General features: G+C 50.0%; 1 protein-coding gene across 1 annotated transcript; it reads left to right on the top strand.

Moving 5' to 3' along the window:
- Positions 1 to 5,684: 5,684 nt before the first annotated feature.
- On the top strand, positions 5,685 to 9,717 carry LOC144123201 (uncharacterized). The gene is made up of 4 exons (XM_077656073.1): positions 5,685 to 5,993; positions 6,867 to 6,995; positions 8,079 to 8,201; positions 9,182 to 9,717. The coding sequence occupies exons 1-4, from the start codon at positions 5,696 to 5,698 to the stop codon at positions 9,604 to 9,606; spliced, it is 975 nt and encodes a 324-aa protein (XP_077512199.1). The 5' UTR covers positions 5,685 to 5,695; the 3' UTR covers positions 9,607 to 9,717.
- The last annotated feature ends 9,279 nt before the right edge of the window (positions 9,718 to 18,996 follow it).

Below are 18,996 nucleotides of genomic sequence, written 5' to 3'. Positions count from 1 at the left end.
ATAGAGGTACTTTAGCATTCCTACGTACACTGCGGCTCAACTAATTGGTTATGCATAACGCGACCCTATTAGAACCATGTCACTTCAAGAAAGGACGAGCGCACACTACGAGTGAGGGCTTAACATTGCATCAACCTGAAAAATAGCCATCTTGGTGCAAGGTTCACTGCAAGCTAGATTGGCCGCTCAGCCGTGTTCGCTGAGAGTGGGAGGAAAAATTGAGTTGGCGCCTCGTCAGCGAAGACAAACGCGTTCGTACAAAGCCAGAATCCGGCCGGGATGACGACAAGATTCGAGACGCGTGTGTGTGGCAACCCTCGCGTATCGGGCGGGAATTCTGCCGCTCGTTTCGAAACGGCAGCAGTGGCCCGAGAACGCTACAACGGCGCGAACGCCTCTGTCGACGGCTGCAGATAAACGGCCGAACATGATGGGGCGAAGCGGAGCCGAGATTTAGATGCGTTCGTTTGTGAACCAGAGCAAGAAAGAGAGGAGAATGAAAGGCACAGGGAGCTTGCTAAAAGAGGGGGTGGGGAGGAAGGCAGACAGAGATGCTGCGGCTAAGCGAACTACGGCTCGGTTCGAGCGTACTTGACTGTATGACGAGCTAAGCTCTTTCATCAGGGCTCCGATAGCTGTTGGATTGTGCGTGTTTTTCTTATGCGCGCGCGCGCGCGCGTTTTCGGCGGCACAAGGACGCCGCCGATAAGGTTGCGCAAGAGAACGATGTTCCCCGCCTCAGAGGAGTAATATTGATGCAAAAATGTGAGCTTTACCTGCTCCACTGATGAAATATTGACCGTGGGTGTAGCAAGGAAACCGAGTGACATCAGAGGAATCGGTCGTTCGAGCAGTTTATGATGAAGGATAGGAAAGGGATAAGATATTAGAGACTTTTAGTATAGCGTACGCAGACATACGCAAAGGCATAGCGTACGCTATAAAATAGCGTGCTTCGTACTGCGCATGCGCTAAACGCTATTCCAAACCGAGGTTTAGCGTACGTGAGCGTTACGTACGCTATTTCTCGAATTTAGCGTGCGTGCTCTTGCGTACGCTGGGAAAAATAGCGTTGTCAAGATGGCGGCGCCCACGTCACCCGCTTCGGAGAGAATTTGTCAATGTTATTGGGTTTTTAGGCATATTCATTGCTTTAAATAGCACACGTGATATTCGCTTTGCCTCGCCTCGCCAACAGCATAAAGAAAGAGGGATAAACTTGCCCAATTCCCAATTCTGTGTAACGATTCCGCAGCTCTTAACCCTAACAAGACAGAACCGACTGTAGATTGCCTTGATTTGGATTCTTAAGGAAATGTAGTCACAGCCTTGCCAAAAGTAGCCGTTTCAGCGGTTAGCTGGTCCATCAAAGGCTAGCCACCAAGCCCGTCGCAGCAACGCTGCGTCGCAGTGCTCGTAGCACGTGTGTGCGTTGACATCGTGGTCGTACTTCTCAGATGGCAGCCACCGTGTTGACAGCTGTTGCTGATGCTGTTCACGCTCGCGCTCGTTCATGTTCACGCTCGCGCTCGTTCACGTTCACGCTCGCGCATCATCACGGCTTCGATGTCGTCTCAGCTTAAAAACGCTAGGCAGTAGGGGTCCGAAAGGATGCTAGTACGCACCATGACGTTATTAAGAACCTCGCTCGGTTCGGTTACCTAAAAAAAGTCGGGCCCTACCTCCACTGTGCAGAACATGAACCATTTGGCCACGCAACCGGCTATCTGCGTGATGCGACTTGGATAACCTTGGCCATGCCTGGGCTAAATAGAAAAAAACTTTGTCGCAACATATTTTCTCAATTTAACACCAGATGGCGCCACTGCAACCTACGCTATCGTTGCGTTCAGGTTGGCATACGATAAACTAAAAGTGGTCGTGCGACCTCCTCTGTTAACTCCCGCTAAATGCTTGCGTATAGCGTACGCAAGCGCTCATACGCTATACTAAATGTCTCTATTGCGATACCGCCCCCTGTGTAAGGATTGCGCTGCTTGCAGAGTATCAGTTCACAGTGTGTGCAATCTATGTTGACTATAAATGGCTTTTGGTCTGAAAAGTCCTTAATATTTAGTGTCGTCTTTTTAGCTTTTCTGATTACCTGCACGACATTTGCTTTCCGAGTAATTTCAAGGCCTATTTATTTTTCGTACGCTACTCAGGCATGTATAAATTCTTGCTTAGTCGTAGCAGTCACGTCAGCAAGGAAGAAGCAGTTGACGCGTGTGGCCGGGGACATTACCCTCCATGCGTAAGCGCATTTCGGCTAATCTTTGTACTGCTTGGTTGCTCACGCTCACAGCTGCCGGCACTCGACTTTATATTTTTATTTTTGACGCCAGATGCGACCAAACTTAGCCGGAATAATTGCACCCTTGCGCAATTGGTTCCGCATTGTATCAAATTGCTGTAGTTGGTTCGGCATCTTATTTCCAAGAGTTCTGTAGGCACGACACTGGAGTATAAATTGCGTCAGGGCAAAAAAAAAATGTCTTTCAGTTGATAGTCAGCACTCGTGTTTGTGTCTATTCCTTATTGTCCCGTTTGTCGCGCTGTTATTTAGGCGCCTTATTTTGACGATTCGTTCTCAGCTTGAAATTGAGCGCTGCCGTTGTTTCTATCGCCACTGCCGATTCATTCAGTTCTTTGCAGCCGCAGGTCAGCTTTAATAAAAGATTTCCTTTGGAAGCCTTTTAACTTTATTCCCGACAGCCGGACTGCCGTCAGCATTACGTGACAATGTTCAACACCGTGGAGCCATGTCGCAGTCGCCGTAGGAATGTGCGTCACACTTCTCGCTCTGTAATTTCAAATCGGGCCTCTGCTGCTTTGACAAATGGCAGACTACTGCTGGTTGCAACTAAATTAGCTGACGGATTACTCTAATGGGATCAGTTCAGCACATGTAAATGTACGCATAAACGCAGATATGCACAGATAAAGGCTGAACGAACAAGCTGAGGCTTTGTGCGGAAAGGCAAACAATTATAAGGCAAACAATTGCTGTAGATATCGAGGATGCAAGATTTCGATGAGAAGCATGACCCTGCACTCATCGTTCAGCAATTGAAAAATACGGCATTACAGCCTGTCTAACCGGTGGCGATATTCACTGACAGATTCCTGAAGCTTCTAAGGAACTATACCCCGCTGTAACAGAGATTTCGCATGAAGATACGCAACATATTCGGAAAAGCGCAGTTAGTATCCGTTCGCGTGTCGTCCCGCACTTACGTACTCTTTTCCACGCATTTGTTCAGTTCCATCAAGACAGTGCTCCAGCAGATTGGCAGGATCGTGATCGTGAGTTTTTTTTTAAGTGATTCGTTATGGTCCGCTCTCATCGTTACTCGCAACTAGAGATTTTCGCATTTCCGCTGAGAGGCCCGTTACTTCAGTGCATAAACTATACGCGCGGGATATTTCAAGGGTGCCTAAAGTTCAGCCGTGTGGCCGCAAGGTTGTGCTCAGGCGGATGCCAATACATTTTTCGGAACGTGGAGTAAGAAGACGAGGACAGAGAATTTTTTGCGCTATGTTTCGAAAGATGGAAATGCTCCAACTCGCCCAGTTTAGCGTACTTATGGATGCCAATACGTAACTCCTATTTTAACGGAAAGTCTCTCACCGTGGTCAGACATTTTCAAGATTTCCTGTTCCGGCAGCAAAGATTTAAAATGAGGGAGAAGCAGACACATAATAAATTGTGTGCACATAGCATGCAGTCTTAAGTTTGCCGCTGCGAAAAACGCCAGACTGTGCTGGGCGATCAACGTAAAAATGATGGAAGTTGAAGCTTGCTAAGAGAGACATTTCTGTGAGAGATAAAGCAAATACTTTGAAGCTTGAACTTAGTTGGTACATAAGGAAAATAAAAGGGTGGATAAGAAAACGAGAATTTCAGTCAAATCAAATATCTGCATGCTTAAGTGCCGTTCAGAAGCGCGATTCCCGGCCTTGTAAAGCGACAATAAGCGTATTTGTATTTCTCCTGTTCTACTCAGTATTTATATTTGTACGTCCGCGTTTCAACGGCGTTTTATGCGTTCTATTTTAGGCTAATATTAGGACCGCGAAGGCAGCCTAAAGGTTATGGCAGTAAAATTAGGGCGGCCACAGAAAAGGATCAGAAATGCTATTCGGCCATCGATATTAGCACCAGAGAGCATGTCATATGTTCCTGCAGCGTCATCTTGGAATGATTGTTTGCAGTCAGCTTAACTGCAGAACAAACTGGTCTTGGTACTCCAAACCAGCACGTTTTCCAACAGTTAACGACCGTCCTTTATTACAGTGAATTTTATGTGTCCTATCTAAAGTATGTAGCCGTTTTCTCGATAAGCTCAACGCCATTGAGCCATCAGTCAACTTTACTGCTGAGGAAAAGACCGATGGCTGCCTGCCGTTGCTCGATACCTTGGTAACGCGTAGTCCGGCTGGCCGTACTTTTCATGTCTACCGCATACCGACGCACTCTGCAAGATAGCTAGATTTTAATTCTGTGCATCCAGTCAACTACAAACGGTCAGTGGTTGCATCTCTCACCAACCATGCCAGAGAAGTATGCCGTGAAAACGTCGTTCTAAACAACGAGCCGAAAATAATTGAAAACGACTTGCAAAGAAAGGCTATAAGTTTTCCTTCATCCGGAACACTGAAAGAAGACTGGCGCCATCGAACCAGCCTGCTTCTCGGGAGAGCGGACGTGATGGCACTACGAAAACAAAACGAGCCTCGGTCCCGTATGTTCCAGAAATCACGCGAGGCGCATGCGCGTATCTTCAGCAAGCACGGCGTCAATATTGCGCATCTCCCAACGAGCATGACACGGACTCAGCTTCTTGAAGTAAAGGACCAGCTCCCCTGTGGTACGTTCCCCCCTGGCGTCGCTTACAATATCGCCTGCACCGACTGCTCGTCAGTGCATATAGGCGAAAAAAAAGACTTCACAAGACGCCTGAAAGGACACCAAAACGAGGTATAGTAACGAAAAAGTAACAGCGAACGCAATCGCCCAGCATGCAAAGAAAACTTGCCACGAGATTAACTGGGACGAAGCAAAGATAGTGATAAGACAAACAAAAAGAATGCGCCAGCCCGGCGAAACCTCCAGTCACTTATCATCCAGACAACGCCAATGCACTAACCAAGAACGGTAGCACCCTGCGTCATATCTATGCCAAATCACTAAAAACACTACTAATTGCTACAAAAGCCGGGAACGTCCAGCCGGTGGGTAGCCTCATTCTGAACAAGGGAGCCATAGCGTTCCCGAAACATCATTTGATCTTGACCATGATCAGCGACCAGTGAACTTCATAAGGCATGTTTCCTGACAAGACGGCATACCATCAAACCATCGACTATATGTAGAGATTTGTTGTAAAGTGACGTCAGCAGCAATCAGACTGCCTTGCAAGCGCTGACGGCACGTGCGTTTATCGTTTGATATCCTTCCCTTGTTCTTCCTTTCCGCTTCCCCCCTCTTTGTTTCGTATATATACGGTCCGAGCCGGAAGCAATAAAGATTCATGTTGCAACTTTCGAACGGCGTACTGTCGTATACAGTAAGACACGCCATGTGTGTCGTAACGATGTAACAGTGGCGACGAGGCCAGAAATAACCCTTGAGGTGAAAAATGATGGAAGCCAGGCAGTTAAGCAGGAAACAGCGGCCGCGGAAATACCGACCATGGCTCATCATCAACTACCGGAATACGATGACCAGTCCGACAACTGGAAGGCCTACATCACGAAGGTAGAAGCTTATTTTGAGGCAACTGGCGTCAGCGACTCGGGAAAGAAGAGGGCGTTGCTGGCAGCAGCATTGAGTACGCGCACCGTGCAAGTGCTCTCAGGACAGGTTGCACCGAGGAAGCCAAACTCGCTGACGTACGAGAAAGCAGTCAAAGTTTTGGATGCCTACTTCGACCCCAAGCGTCATGAAATAACGGAGAGCTATCGGTTCTTCAATCGCTGCCAGTTGGAAGGTGAGCCCATTCAACAGTTCATCGTTGAAGTTCGGCGGATTGCGGATGGCTGTAATTTCGGTGACAGGCTAGACCGGATGCTTCACGACAGAATCGTCGGTGGCGTGAGGTCAAGCGCTGTTCAGAAGCAGCTATTAGCAAAAACAGATTTGACGTTGAAGGAGGCTGAAACAATTGCTATATCAGCAGAAGCAGCGGAAAACGATACAAAGAAGATGTCTTCTGACATTGAACCCGTACTCAAGGTCAATGCACGGCAAGCTGATGAACTGGTGTTAGTATGTGGGCGTTGCGGAAGTAAGAAACACAACAGAAACGCCTGCGGCTGGGCGAAAGCGAGGTGTTACCGCTGTGGTGTATACGGCCATCTGGCGAAGATGTGCCAAAGCGACGTGCGGAAAGGACGCCCAAAGGCACGTTCACAATGCAGGCAAGGAGAAGCGTTTGCAGTAACAGCGGATGTTACTGAGGAAAATGGAGACGATGCGCACATTTGGACACTAACCGCACCCTTCAATGGTCGGCTACCACCACCTATTCTTCGTACTTTCACATGGTGTGGCATTGACGTACCTATGATTGTGGACACCGGCTCACGCGTCTGTGTTGTGTCCAAAGAGATTTTTGAGAAAAACCGTGAACATTGACCGCAATTAGAACCCGCATTCATTAAACTGTGCTGTTATCTTGGACAACTTCCAGTATTAGGGAAACTGAGTATGTTAGTGTCCTACAACGACAAGGAGGTCAAGAGTTCCTTGATGGTCCTGAACTGTTCAGGTCCGAGCCTTTGTGGACGGGAGTTGATTTCCAAGTTCAATGACGCAGGAACCTCGGTGTTGAACGTATCAGTGCAACAAAACTCTGGTCCAGGAAGCAGCCATACCCCCGCCATGCATGCCGTCCTGTCAGAGTTCAAAGACGTCTTCAGCCCCGAGCTGGGCCTAATTGACGGACACCCTGTTCATCTGAAGCTCAAGGAAGGCGCCATGCCAAAATTTTGTAAGGCCCGTTCCCTTCCATTTGCTTTACGCGACAAAGTTTCGAAAGAGATTGATAGGCTCGTAACGCTTGGAGTACTGTCACCTGTAACGCACGCTGAATGGGCTACTCCCATTGTGCCTGTAATGAAGAAGAACGGCGAGGTTAGAATCTGCGCTGATTTTAAGGTGACCTTGAATCCCGTCTGTGAACTGGAGCAGTACCCGTTGCCAGCTATTGATGACATCTTCGCATGCCTGAACGGTGGGGACTGCTTCAGCACGCTGGATTTAAGAGACGCGTATAACCAAGTCCCCTTCGATGAGGGCTCAAGGAAGATGTGCGTAATCAATACACACCGTGGGTTGTTTGGCTACAACCGACTGCCGTTCGGCATAGCTTCCGCGCCTGCCATCTTCCAGCGAAAATAGAAACAGTTCTGCAGGGCCAGACAGGTGTTCAGGCTTACCTTGACGACGTTTTGGTATCAGAAAAACTTGGTAGCACCGACAGATTACGACAAGTACTGCAGCGTTTTTGTGAGCATGGAGTGAAGCTCAGACTTGAGAAATGCAGCTTTCGCCAAGTAGCAGTGACGTATCTGGGTCATAAAATTGATCGTGAAGGTCTGCATCCGATAGAGAAGCATGTTGAAGCAATCGCGCAAGCCCCCAACCCACAAAATATTCAGCAGTTGAGGTCGTTTCTGGGCATGATTACATTTTATTCGAAGTTCGTGCCCAACATGTCTTCCGTACTTGCACCGCTGTACAAGTTATTGGACAACAGCACACGTTGGTTCTGGCGACATGCGCAGGAAGCAGCTTTTCGTGCAGCAAAAAAATACCTTCGGGAAGCGGCTGTGCTGGCTCACTATGATCCCGAGAGACCCCTCAAGCTAGTGTGACGCTTCACAGGACGGAATAGGTGCCGTGCTTTTCCATACATTCGGAAAGGTAAACAAACCTGTAGGGTTCCGTTCTAGGACGCTAACAAGGGCTGAGAAAAATTATTCCCAGCTTGAGAGGGAAGCCCTTGCTCTTGTGTTTGGAGTGTTCAAATTCCGTGATTACCTCGTAGGCCGAGAATTTGCATTGGTCACCGACCACCAGCCGCTCGTGGGCCTGCTGAAGGCGGATCGACCAACTCCAGCATTGGCAGCCGCCAGAATACAGCGCTGGGCACTGTACTTAGGCAGATTCCGCTATCAGCTTCAATACTCTCCTGGTAAACAACTCTTCAACGCTGACGCCCTTAGTAGACTGCCACAACGGACGTCTGAGCCGAAGCCGCCAGAAGCGGACCCACCAGACTATCTGCTGGCCTTGAGTGTGTTCAATGAGGGAACTGTGTCAGCTGACGAGCTAAGGCAGTTGACTGCGGGCGACCTGCTCTGAGTCAAGTTATGCGATTCACCAAGAACGGTTGGCCGCCCTGCGCGAAAGGCTTGAACACGAGCTTGAAATTGGAGCTTTCTTTGGCCCACGGGTTGTCATACTGGGGCCGGCGAGTAGTCGTTCCGATGGAGGCGCGACGTCGCATCTTATACCTTTTGCATGAGACGCACCAGGGATCGTCCGCTATGAAGGCGGTTGCTAGATCGTCATTCTGGTGGCCAGGGTTAGATCGCGAAATAGAGGCAGTGACAGCTTCATGTCAAAGTTGTGTCCAAAACCTGCCCATGCCAGCTACAGCAACGCCAAAAGGCTGGCCTGCTACTGTTAAAAAATGGACAAGGGTACATATCGATTTTGCGGGACCTATTGCAGGGAACATGATACTCGTAGTCGTGGACGCATACAGTAAGTGGATTGAAGCTGCGCCACTCCGACAAGCAAACGCTTCATGCACAATCAACTGCCTGCGCGGTATCTTCTGCAGATTCGGCGTGCCACGAACCATCGTATCCGATAATGGAACGCAGTTTACCGCTGACGAGTTCGCTACTTTTGTCAAGAGGAACAACATAACGCATCTGCGCACAGCTGTATATCACCCTCAATCGAACCGCCTAGCAGAAAGGGCTGTCAGGACAATTAAGGACGGCCTCAAGAAGATTGGTGAGGGGCGGCTGGAAGATAATATAAACAAGCTCCTTTTCAATTACAGAAGGACACCTAACCGCTCTGGAAAATCGCCGTCAGAGCTGCTCTTCGGATATAAAATTCGACCCCGTTTAGATACATGTTTCCCTCCTGTACACGCAGGGCCAGCGAACGAAGCAGACGAGTGGCCACTGCCATTGCCTGAAGCTACCGTGTACGCCCGCAACTTCGGAAGGGGTGAGAAATGGACTCCAGGAATTGTAGAGTCTACAACAGGCTCTCGGATGGTGAGCATTCGAACACCAGCCGGATCAGTAAGACGACATGTTGACCAGGTGCGGGACCGGGAAGATGCGACGCCACCGTTTGGTAAAGACCAAGAAGCGGCAAAACGAGACTCGAGAACAGGTACTCCTAGCGACTACCCACTGTTGCCGAGAACGCCAGCCGAACAAGGGGGCATAACAGAACCTGAGTATGACCTTCAGCCGGAACTCGCAGGGAGCAACGCTGAACCCGTCAGATCACGCCAAGCCTTGCGGCGCTCTACACGTCAAAGAAAACCAGTACAGCGACTTCACTATTAAGGAAGAAGAGATGTTGTAAAGTGACGTCAGCCGCAATCAGACTGCTTTGCAAGCGCTGACGGCACGTGCCTTTATCGTTTGATATCCTTCCCTTGTTCTCCCTTTCCCCTTTCCCCCTCTCTGTTTCGTATATATACGCTCCGAGCCGGAAGCAATAAAGATTCATGTTGCAACCTTCGAACGGCGTACTGTCGTATACAGTAAGACACGCCACGTGTGTCGTAACGATGTAACAAGATTAGTGCCCTGTAATCTACTATAGCAGCTGGGGCTGTCATGTGCCCAATGTATCAATTATCATGGTTAAGGACGCTAGTTGTTACACATATCATCTACATTTCATTAGAAGAGGCCCTGGTACAGTGTCAACACTATGGGATGTCTTTCTTTACTTCTCTCCTAGCGGATTTTAGTTACCTGCGCATTTTTGGGAAACAAAATTCACGTGGTTCAAAGCACAATGGCATGGAATCAACAGGAACAGAAGAGTTCTTAGGAAAATGTATGCTGTTAGGTCCACTTAAATAAATTTTGCGAGCGATCAATAGCTTAGGATGAACTGGTGAGCTATTTAATCACACATGCATATCAGATCAAAACGCTCAGAATAAAAAAGTACGGACAGAAAAAATACCCCGAAGCACCATGCAATTTCGTTTTTAACCAGATGTACTTTGCCGTAGGGTTTTGCTTTCAAACAACTGGACTGTTAGAAAAATCAAGTGTGCTGTATTTGTGGAGAAAAATGTATCTTATTTTACAGAAACACCAGCGAAACACTGGGTCTGTGCGTTTGGCGTTGTAGTAGTAGTGCCTAACAGGGGGATTGCTGCCGTTTAATGGGATGGGTGCAGCGAGAGCAAAGAAAATGCAACCGGTTGGTGGCTGCCACGGGGAACCGTCTGTAGGGTGGTAATAACAGAAGGAGGAAAGAGGGAAAGCATGGGTAACGAGGAGGAATGTGCCACGCTCCGCCTGCGGCGGTTGCGGCGATACGCGTCGCACGCGGAGACACTCGGCTGCGGGGATGAAGCGTGCCTGGAATGAGTGTGTTTCGGACAGTAAAAAGTTTTCTCTATAGCTACACATATATGCATGTCGCTGTGAAATTATTTACCGGAATGTATCGCGCAATGAAAGTACCTCAGCTTCGGTCGCCTAATCTCTAGTTACACAGTGGTAAGCATATTGTCACGAAGTGGTGACTGCAGTCCGGAGAGCAGAAAGGCTGCGAAAATGGTGTCTAAACAGAACTCTTTATTTGGACTGAGTTGCGCCCACAGTGGACTGAATAACTCGGTGGCGGCGTAGCAACAAGCGTGTTCGGAGGACGTCGAACAGAATACCCGCTGCTGTCGGCCGTGCTAAATTTAAAGCTCGTAGCGAACTTCCGAGATAAAGCGTGCAAAGTCACTAGAACATTCTGAAACAACGTAGAACAAGCTCTGCCTGGATGCGATCAATCGAGATAAATCTAGTCGCGCCTTGTGTCGCAAACAAAAGCGATAAAGCGGCGTGTTAGCAGATTTGAAGAATGAACAAACACTGCAAAGATTCGCGGCATTACTTACCTCTCAAAGAAGCATCGACCCGATGCATTAAAACAAATAATGTGAATAGCAAAAAAAACACACATCGTGCGAAAATAAACACGCCGTATGGAAATGCAGCGTCTTTAGCGCGCATAATAGGGCTTCAGACGGTCGAAATGGACAACTGCTGGTCGTACCTGGGGTCACTGGGATGCAGTCATTGCGTCAGGGAATAATCCATAATCCAGTTCACCTTGCCGACGAAGAACCTTGTACGGGTCGAAATATCGGCGCAAAAGCTTTTCACTGAATCCACAGCGGCGAATGGGCCTCCAAACCCAGACTTGGTATCCTGGCTTGTATTCCGCGTTGCGTCTTCGTAGGTTGCAGCGTCTGGCGTCGGTCCGCTGCTGGGCTCTGATCCGTAAACGGACAAGCCTTCGAGCTTCTTCTGCGCGTTGAAGGTAGGCGGCGACGTAGACGATCTCTTCTTTTTGTAACGTTGGGCAGTATGGTGTCTAGCGTGGTCGTCGCCTCCCTGCCATGGACGAGCCTAAAAGGCGTCATCTGGGTGGTCTCCTGCACTGGTGTGTTGTAGGCGAAGATGACGCATATAAGCGACGGTTTTGTTCAAGCGCTTGGTCAGTCCGTTGTCTGCGAATAGTATGCAGTTGTCCTCCAGTCGCTGGTTTGACTGCAACGCAGGATGGCTTGCTTTAGTTCCGTTATGAATGCTGTTCCTCTGTTCGTGATGAGCACATCGGGAGCGCCGTGTCGCAGAAGAATGCACTCCACGAAAAATTTGCGACTTCTGCTGCTGTTCCGTTCGGTAGGGCTTTTGCCTTGGCGTAGCGGGTCAGGTAGTCGGTCGGTCGCTATGTTGATACACTTATTTCCAGACGTTGATTCTGGGCAAGGGACAAGCAAGTCCATGCTGATTTGCTGAAAGGGCCTTGAGGCGGGTTCAATGGTGTTCAGAAATTCTGCTGGTCGGGTGAGAGGGGTCTTTCGTAGCGGACAATCTCGGCAGATTTCTCATAATGTGCGACATCGGCAGACAATCGGGGCCAGTAATACTTGTCTTGAATGCGGCGGAGGGTGCGAGTAAACCCGAGATGTCCAGCTGTCGGCACATCGTGTGAAGTGTGTAGAACTTCTTCGCGGAGACAAGCAGGTACAGCAATGAGGTAGGCTGTTTTGCTCGCTGCAAAGTTCTTCGTCACAAGGACCTCATTCTGCACACAGAAGGAAGACAGTCCTCGCTTGAATGATGCGGGAGGTGAAGAAACCTTGCCTTCCAGGTACTCGATGAGGCGTTTTAGGTTGGGGTCCGAGCGTTGCTGCTGGGCAAAAGAGCTGAGACTGATGGGTCCCAGGAAGGCGTCCTCATCGTCGTTCGGCGGAGGCGCATCTACAGAGGCTCGTGGGAGGCAATCGGCGTCAGACTGCTTGCGTCCGGACTTGCAAACGACGGTTACGTCAAACTCCTGTAGGCGCAGACTCTGTCGAGCGAGGCGGCCAGAGGGGTCCTTCAAATTGACAAGCCAGCATATCGCGTGGTGATCGCTGGCCATCTTGAACGGTTGTCCGTACAGGTAAGGGCGCAATTTCGACGTTGCCCAGATGATGGCAAGGCACTCCTTCTTAGTCGTCGAATAGTTAGCCTCGGCCTTGGAAAGGGAACGGCTAGCGTATGTTTTGACTTTCTCCAGCCCGTCGCTTCTTTGAACGAAGACGGCGCCTAGGCCCACGCTGCTTGCGTCGGTAGGAACTTCAGTATCGTAGGTTTCATCAAAATGCGCGAGGATCGGTTGGGACTGTAAACGACGCTGAAGTTCCTTGAAGGCTTCTGCTTGCGGTGCTTCCGATTTAAGTGGAAAGCCTGCCTTCGTCACTTTTGTCAGACGCTCGGCGATGCGCGAAAAGGTTTTCACAAATCGTCAGTAATAAACGCACAGTCCGAGGTATCTGCGCACTGCTTTCTTATCGGCCGGTGGTGGAAACTTTTCAATAATAGCTGTTTTATGAGGGCCTGGGCGTACCCTCTTTGCTAACGAAGTGGTTTAGAAACAGCAGCTCTTCATAGGCAAAGTGGCACTTCTCTGCTTTCAAGGCTAGGCCAGACGACTTGATGGCGTCTGTTACTGTTCGAGGTCTTTTGAGGTGTTCTTCAAAGTTCGAGGCGAAGAAAACGACGTCATCTAAATATACCCGACAAATTTGCCACTTCAGGCCTGCCAGCACAGTATCTATTGCTTGCTGAAACGTCGCTGGTGCGGAACACAGACCAGATGGCATCACCTTGAACTCAAAGAGCCCGTCCTTAGCGATGAATGTCGTCTTATCACGGTCTCTTCCATCGACCTCAGTTTGTCAGTAGCCGGTCTTGAGGTCCATTGATGAAAACCACTTGGCATTGTACAGCCGCTCCAGTGTGTCGTTGATGCGGGGGAGGGGGTAGACGTCCTTTTATGTTGTGTTGTAGAAGCAGCCGTAATAAACGCAGAATCGGAGTGCGCTGTCTTTCTTTCTCACTAAAACAATCAGCGGCGCCCATGGGCTATTTTAAGGCTGGATGACGTCGCGGCAAAGCATTTTTTTCCACTTTGTGCCGGATGGCTTGTCGTTCTCATGGCTACACACGGTAGGGGCTTTGACGGAGAGGCTGAGCGTGTTGGTCGCTCATAATGCGATGCTTGGCATTTGGCGTTTGCCAGACATTCGGCGATGACGAAAAACACTCGCTGTAGCTTCGAAGCAGATTGCGGATCTAGTGTTGTCTGCTCCGGGGCAGGGCTGGGTTGATGTCGAAAGTGGGCGAGTTCTCTTGGTAAGGCGAAACTTCTGCGGATGGGTCGGAGCGGGCGATGGAGTCCCGTACGTCGGATATTGCGCCAAAGAAAGCAATTGTCATTCCTCTGGTAATGTTCCGATATTCTTCGCTGAAGTTAGACAGCAGTATTCGGTCTGGTCATTGCAGAAATGTGCAATGCGTCTTGCGATGCTGATTCCTCGGTACAGAAGCAACTGCATGTTCCCCTCGATGATGGCTTCAGCGTTAATGGCTTTCATGGCGCCTAGAGTCATGATAACGCTTGAACCAGGAGGGACGCTCACTTCTTGCTCGAGGACACTCCGGGGAACGTGATTTTCCAGAGTTCTCATCGAAGGGATGGCCTCGTCCATCGAAAGTGTGATCAGCTTGGATCGTAGGTCGATCATCACCTGATGCTCACTAAGGAAATTCATGCCCAAGATCACTTCGCGGTAGCATTGCGGTAGCACAACAAAGGTCGCAGGTTAGGTATATCCTGTGACAGTCATTCACGCTGTGCATCGTCTGATGGGGTAATGAGGTGGCCCGCTGCGGTGAGAATTTGTCGGCCGTCCCATGCCGTCGTGACTTTTCTCAGCTTCGCAGCGAATGTTCCACTCATCAACGAGTAATCGGCTCCTATGTCGACTACGGCGGTAACTTCCTGGCCGTCGACAGTCATTTCTTAATCGGGTGTCCTGGCTCTTGAATTGTCATCGCATTCGGCGTGTGGTCCCGGCTTCTTCGCGTATGCGAGCCGCGGGTGGGGCGTGTCGTCAAAGTTTTTCTGGGGGCCGGCGTCGTTTTGAATGCAGGTCGCGTCGTGGCCGTGGTTGTCATTTTGTGCGGCGTCGGTGCAGCGAGTGTAGCTTCTTCATACGGCGTAGCGGGTGCAGCGCCTTCATGGGGCGTGGTGGGTGGAGAATCTTTGACGTTTCGCTCGTGAGCAACGTCACCTCCAGAGGTTGCTGTCTTTAGTTTCGCCCATGGGGGCTGGGAGACCTTCCTCGTATCGCGGCTGCGTAGCTACGGCGTGGCGACGCAAAACGCAAGATTGACGGTGATGGTGAGCGCGGAAGGCGGTTCGGCGTGTACTCCTCTAGACGCAGGTACTCGTCGATTTCCTATGGACGTTGGCCGAAGCGTGGTTGTGGAGCGTCAACGGCAAATCCTCGAAGACCGATACGTCGGCACGGTGCAGTGGCGAAGGATATGGCCGGCCTCGCCGCAATGGAAGGACAATGGCCGGTTGTGGGAAGTCATTCAGGCGTTGCTTTTCCTGGGGCTTGAACGTCACTCACAGGCTGGGGGGCCGGCGGCAGGGAGGCGGCGTTCGAGAACAAGTTGTTCATGTCGGAGAGGACGTAGGGTTTGTCGCTGAGGAGTGCGTACTGCAGCTGCGTAGGTCATGGCCTTGGGTTCTGTGGCCGTCGGGGTGCCAAGTGCCTGTTGCACTTCTTCCCGTACCACAACCTTAAGAGTCGCTGCTTGCTGTGGAGAGGAGGAAGGCAGTAATCGGCGTAGCTCTTCGCGGACAATTTTTCGGATCACTTCCCGCAAGGTGTCGATGGTGGTGGTTGTCTTGTCCGGACGGACTGATCAGACATAGGAAGAGCGGTTGTACTGCCGAGCTCGGACGTCGAGGGTCTCCTCATTCGTGCAGGCTTCTTGCATGAATTCGTCGGCTGTTTTGGCGGCTGGCGGACGAGGCTGCCAAAGAGTTGTTCTTTTACACCACGCATTAAAAACTGAATTTTATTATCCTCGGTCATCTCGGGGTCGGCGCGGCGAAAGTGGCGCTTCATTTCTTTGACGTAACCGCGGACGGGCTCGTTCGGAAGCTGGATCCGGAACTCAAGAAGTCGTTCAGCTGTTTCTTTCCTCACGACACTGATGAATACCTTCAAAAGTTTCTTCTTGAATAGTTCCCATGTCGTTAGGGCCGATTCGTGGTTTTCGTACGGCATACGTGCTGAGCCCTCCAGTGAGAAAAATGCGTGTCCATTATTTGCCGCATCATCCGACTCATTGAAGGATGCCACGCGCTCTAATCGGTCCAGCCATTCTACGGGGTCTTCACCTAGGGATGCACTGAAAGTTAGCGGCACCCGTGGCTGTTGCAGTATGATCGGTGCCGACATCTTTGGTAAGGTTGTGGTGGTCATGGCAGCGCCTATTCGTTGTCGGGTGCGGTCCGGCAGGGTCCCGAACTCGGGATTCTCTCCCTGAAGACGTCTACTGTCTCGGTTAACTGCCGGCTCGTCCTCCGGTGCGGAGCGCAGAGGGCTGGTGTCACTGTGTCACGACTTGAAGGGGGCGTCCGGAGCATGGAAAGCCACCCAGCGCCTCCACCAGATGTCACGAAGTGGTGGCTGCAGTCCGGAGAGCAGAAAGGCTGCGAAAATGGTGTCTATACAGAACTCTTTATTTGGGCTGACTTGCGCCCACATTGGACTGACTCACTCGGCCGCGGCGTAGCAACAAGCGTGCTCGACGGTCGTCGAACAGAAAGCCCGCCGCTGACGGCCGTGCTCTATTTAAAGCTGATAGCGAACTTTCGAGATAAAGCGATCAAAGTTACTAGAATGTTATGGAACAACGTAGAATCAGCTCTGAATTAATGTGATCAATCGAGATAAATCTGGTCGCGTCTTGAATCGCAAACAAAGCGATAATTCGGTGTGGCGGAAGATTTGAAGAATGAACAAACACTGCAAAGATTCGCGGCAGTATTGTGAGTTTTTCTTTCGAGATTTTTTAAACAAAAATTTGTTTAACAATACAGTGACGAGTCCTCATAACGGTCGCCCATTCGAGTTGAGGAGGCAAGTCTGACCGAACGTTTGGCACGCTAAGAATTAATATTGCAAGATGCCGGTCTAAAAATGATTTCCTTTTTTACAGCGGGAGCCGTTAGTGAGACTCCGTCCCGAGTGGTCGTGGTGTAAATGAAACCCGTTGTGGGTGTCGTAGAAGTTGGCAAGCCAATGCAAGCTAGTCCTAGAATGAAGCCAATACAAGCAAAAACGCGAAGAAAAGAGAGTAGAGAAGAAAAAGAAAACACATATATAAAGGCGAGAACAGGAAGAGAAAGACAGCAAGAAGGTGAGAATATCACGGCTGTTGCCTCATGTTTTAACAAAAGGTGCAGCCTAGTTTAGCCAGCAATTTTTGCAGCCTGGTAAAGGCTGCATGTATACCATTGGCAAGCATTCGTGCTTTTATTTTTCTAAAACGATTTTTGGTTTCCCGTTTGAAGCTACCTTCTACGTCAGCGGTACACTCTTTAATTCACCCGGATTGAGTGACGTAATCAATGGTCTAAACAAAGTCTGCCTCGCTTTCTCACATGCCAAGGGGGGCTCTTCAGTATAAGATACGCACGTGTTGTCAATTTTTTTAATGCGATGTTTATGGCCACAGGACATAAAGCGTATGAAATGAGGAGTGATGAGGATGCTTAAGTAAATGAAAAAAAGTTGGCTGATCTAATAAGATAAAGAAATGAACGATAATATGGCCCCTGTGTTCAAGCGATACATGAATCCGGATTGTTCGGTTAGAGACCGACTGCCGCCAGATGCCGAATTCTCGTTGGCTTCAGCGCCGGGCAAACTCACAGCAGGTGCTGAATATCCGCTTTATTATCTCTGATCTTGCAGACTGGACACCCGGGACGGAGATATAAATCTTGGAATTGCGTTCACTTGCGTGTCACGGCTTGAGTTAGGGCAACCTTGACCCGCATTCTCCGAAGCGCGACCTCCTCTGCACGGGTAAAACCACGGAGGAGGGTTACCGCACACGGAGAGATTAAAGCACGTGTGTGGCGCCGGAGGTGTTCCTCTCTCGATAAAAGACGGATGTTGTCATCCAGAGTGAGGACTCGAGGCAAAGACTAGGTTGGGGTCGAAAGGCGGGTCGCCTAATCTGCATGGAATTGTGCGCTCAGGAGGTCACGCGGGACCCACTCAATGCGGATTTGCTGCGGGAAGCGTGCCGCTAGACGATGGATGTCTTGGCAGATTTCTGGGGTGCGACTGACGCGTCGTAGTAGGCGTGTGACGTGAAGGGCGCCGGTTCGAATGACAATGAGGGCCGTAGGTAGCATGGGAATGGCGGCCACAGAGAAAAGTGCCTCTTGAACCGCAAGCATTTCCGCACCGGAGGAGGAAGTAGGTTCTAAAAGGCGAAGACTGGACGTTTTGTTCAGCGTAGGCTTGCAAGGACAGTAAACTGCCGTTGCAGTTTTGCAGGCCTGGATGCTTGCGTCAACGTATATAACGATGGAGCTATGCGGCAGATTGGCGTCTTGTTCTGTAATTCAGTCGCGAAACGACGATGCCGCGCGGATAGATGATGGTCGACGGAAAGCAGTTGGTTTGTGTTTGCTTAGCTCTACAAATCGCCAAGGAGGGAGAACTGGTGGTGGTGGCTGTAGAATGGAGTGCCATGAAGCATATGCCCTGAGTGCACACGTTGTGTGTGTAAGGTTAGACTGAGCTGGCGAGCATCACGTCATTGCTGCACCAGCTCATCTAGTGTATTCATCTGCGCATGTTCATGGAGCGCCACGATCGGAGTGATGCGGGGAAGGCAAGTGATGACCCGCATTGCCTCTCTATTAACAGCTTCAAGGCGATCCCATTGAGCCCTCATCAAATGCTGGAATTGGGCTTGGTAAACGAGGAGCGGGTGCACAACCGCCCGCACCAGCTGTCGCGCAACATGAGAGAAGGCTTCGCCTGTATTAGGAGCAATGCGTCTGATCGGACCCAACGCATGAATTGCTTGCTTTTTAGCCCGATAAAGCCTAGCAGTTCCTGTTCTTGACTCGTATATTGTGAAGCCCAAGATTTTTATGGTTGGATTTTCTTGAATTGGAGTTCCGTATAGATGGAGACGAGTTGGTGTTGCAGCGAGTTTACGGTGCTCCCAGCGGTTGACGACTGACACGAACAGGGTTTTGCTTATTGAAAGCTGCAGACCATTTGAAGAAGCATACGTTGACATAATATCGATCGCTGATTGCAGGGCTGCTGC

The sequence above is a fragment of the Amblyomma americanum genome, chromosome 3 (genome assembly GCF_052857255.1).
Source record: "Amblyomma americanum isolate KBUSLIRL-KWMA chromosome 3, ASM5285725v1, whole genome shotgun sequence".
NCBI lineage: Eukaryota > Metazoa > Arthropoda > Arachnida > Ixodida > Ixodidae > Amblyomma > Amblyomma americanum.
The sequence above is the reverse complement of the archived record's forward strand: the minus strand, read 5'-3'. Positions and strand labels throughout refer to the sequence as shown.